The sequence below is a fragment of the Drosophila ananassae genome, chromosome 2L, assembly GCF_017639315.1.
Source record: "Drosophila ananassae strain 14024-0371.13 chromosome 2L, ASM1763931v2, whole genome shotgun sequence".
In the NCBI taxonomy this organism is placed as follows: Eukaryota; Metazoa; Arthropoda; class Insecta; order Diptera; family Drosophilidae; genus Drosophila; species Drosophila ananassae.
The window spans coordinates 28,929,555-28,931,367 of NC_057927.1; the positions used below are offsets into that span (position 1 = coordinate 28,929,555).

Here is a 1,813-nt window from a genome sequence, read left to right on the forward strand (position 1 = left end):
ATTTTCGGGAAGGAGCAGTTGGGGTTTGTGCAGACATCAAGGAGATGTTTCATCAGGTACTAATGCAGCCACAGGATAGAGGTTCCCAGAGGTTCCTGTGGAGGAACGGAGATGACCAGCGGTAGCCGGACACATACGAGATGCAAGTGATGACGTTCGGAGCAGCTTGCTCACCATGTTCGGCGGACTATGTGAAGACCGTGAATGCCTCTGGCCATCAAGGAATACCACTACGTGGACGACTACGTCGACAGTTTCACCAGTGAAGAAGAAGCTATCACCGTTTCGACACGGGTGAGAAAAATTCATGCAGATGCAGGATTTGACTTGTGTCGATTTACTTCCAGTTCGGCAAGTGTGGTCAGAGCGTTGAACCCACTTGAATCCATCGCTAGCGACAGATGGACCGAAGCTGAGGAGAAGTTACTAGAAATGTACTGACAGCCGGCTGCAGATGACTTCAAGTTCGGCATCAAATATCATCGAGTCCCGAGATCGTGATGACAGGGGAACGCGTCCCTACCAAGAGGAACTCCTAAGCCTGGTCATGTCCACGTTTGACCCGATTGGATTCCTGAGCTGCTACACGGAGATCGGAGACGTGCAGGCGCATTTCATAAGCTCCAAGACGAAATGCGCTCCGATGAGGACTATGTCGATCCCGCGACTGGAACTTCAAGCAGCAGGATTGGGCACGAGACTGATGGACACCGTCAAGCAAGAGCACGGTGTGGCGATCAGCAGCTGCGTATTATGGACGGACTCTAAGACTGTGTTGCACTGGATAAGCAGCACCCACCGGAGATACAAGCAGTTCTTCGGTAACCGGGAGGCGGAGATCTTGGAACCCACGGAGGCGTCCCAGTGGAGGTGGATTCCGTCGGGCGAAAACGTGGCAGACGACGCGACGAGGCCGCGCAAGGCCGTGGACCTGAGCATCGGTTCGCGATGGCTAAGCGGTCCACCATTTCTACGAGGACCAGAGGAAAGCTGACCAAGATCGAGCGAGGGGTGGATCCCTCCGACGCCCGACGAAGAGGAAATGAAATGTGAGTTTGCCTTGGTCATGGTAAACTTTATATCCTTGCAGAGATTCTCGAACTACAATCGACTGTTGAGGAGCACCGCATGGGTGCTCAGATTTATTCGACGGCGTCGTGGAAGAGGTGTTCACTGGGAGAGATGGAGTACCTCGTCGAGCGGCAGTGCGGACTAACGATCGAGCCAAGAAAATAATGCGTCCCGCTTCGAAGTTAGCTGTCCTGGATGTGGTGAATGCGGCTGCTTCACGGGGGTGGGGATGTCGCGGAACGGATTAGGGTTATCGATAGTTAGTCAAGTTTAAACTTAGCGCCGCAGTATTATATGTATCGATAGCTTTGGTATTTAAGTTCAGGTTATTCGGTCCCACTAAATAGGGTAAACAGAGGAACATAATTTGGCGGAATTAGACCGATTTGCGCCATCACATCAAGAGGGAAGAGAAACTGCGGTGGGTTAAAGACAAACCGAACTCCAACTATTGTCCAGCACTAGTGTGTATTGTTTAAAGGCATTCCCCGTGATCGGCCAAGCGGCGACAGTAGCTAATATTTGCTAATATATGCAAAGGTATAAAATTCTGCCAACTTTACAAAAGAAATTCCCATTGCCGCGCTGTTTGAAATTCTTGAACAGTACATAAAACGTAAATTTATTGAAAAAAGTTATTTTGTGAAGAAGGATATCCCTCCCCTAGTGTGATAGTATATGATCATTTTGAGAACACCCCCCACGCCCATGAGTGTCACGTAATACTTGAACGGCCCCAAAA

The 1,813-nt window shown here is 50.1% G+C and overlaps 1 protein-coding gene across 1 annotated transcript; it reads left to right on the forward strand.

The window, feature by feature from the left end:
* The first annotated feature begins 454 nt into the window (after nucleotides 1–454).
* On the forward strand, nucleotides 455–994 carry LOC123257014. Its single transcript, XM_044714227.1, has one exon. The coding sequence runs from the start codon at nucleotides 455–457 to the stop codon at nucleotides 992–994; it is 540 nt and encodes a 179-aa protein (XP_044570162.1).
* Nucleotides 995–1,813: the final 819 nt, after the last annotated feature.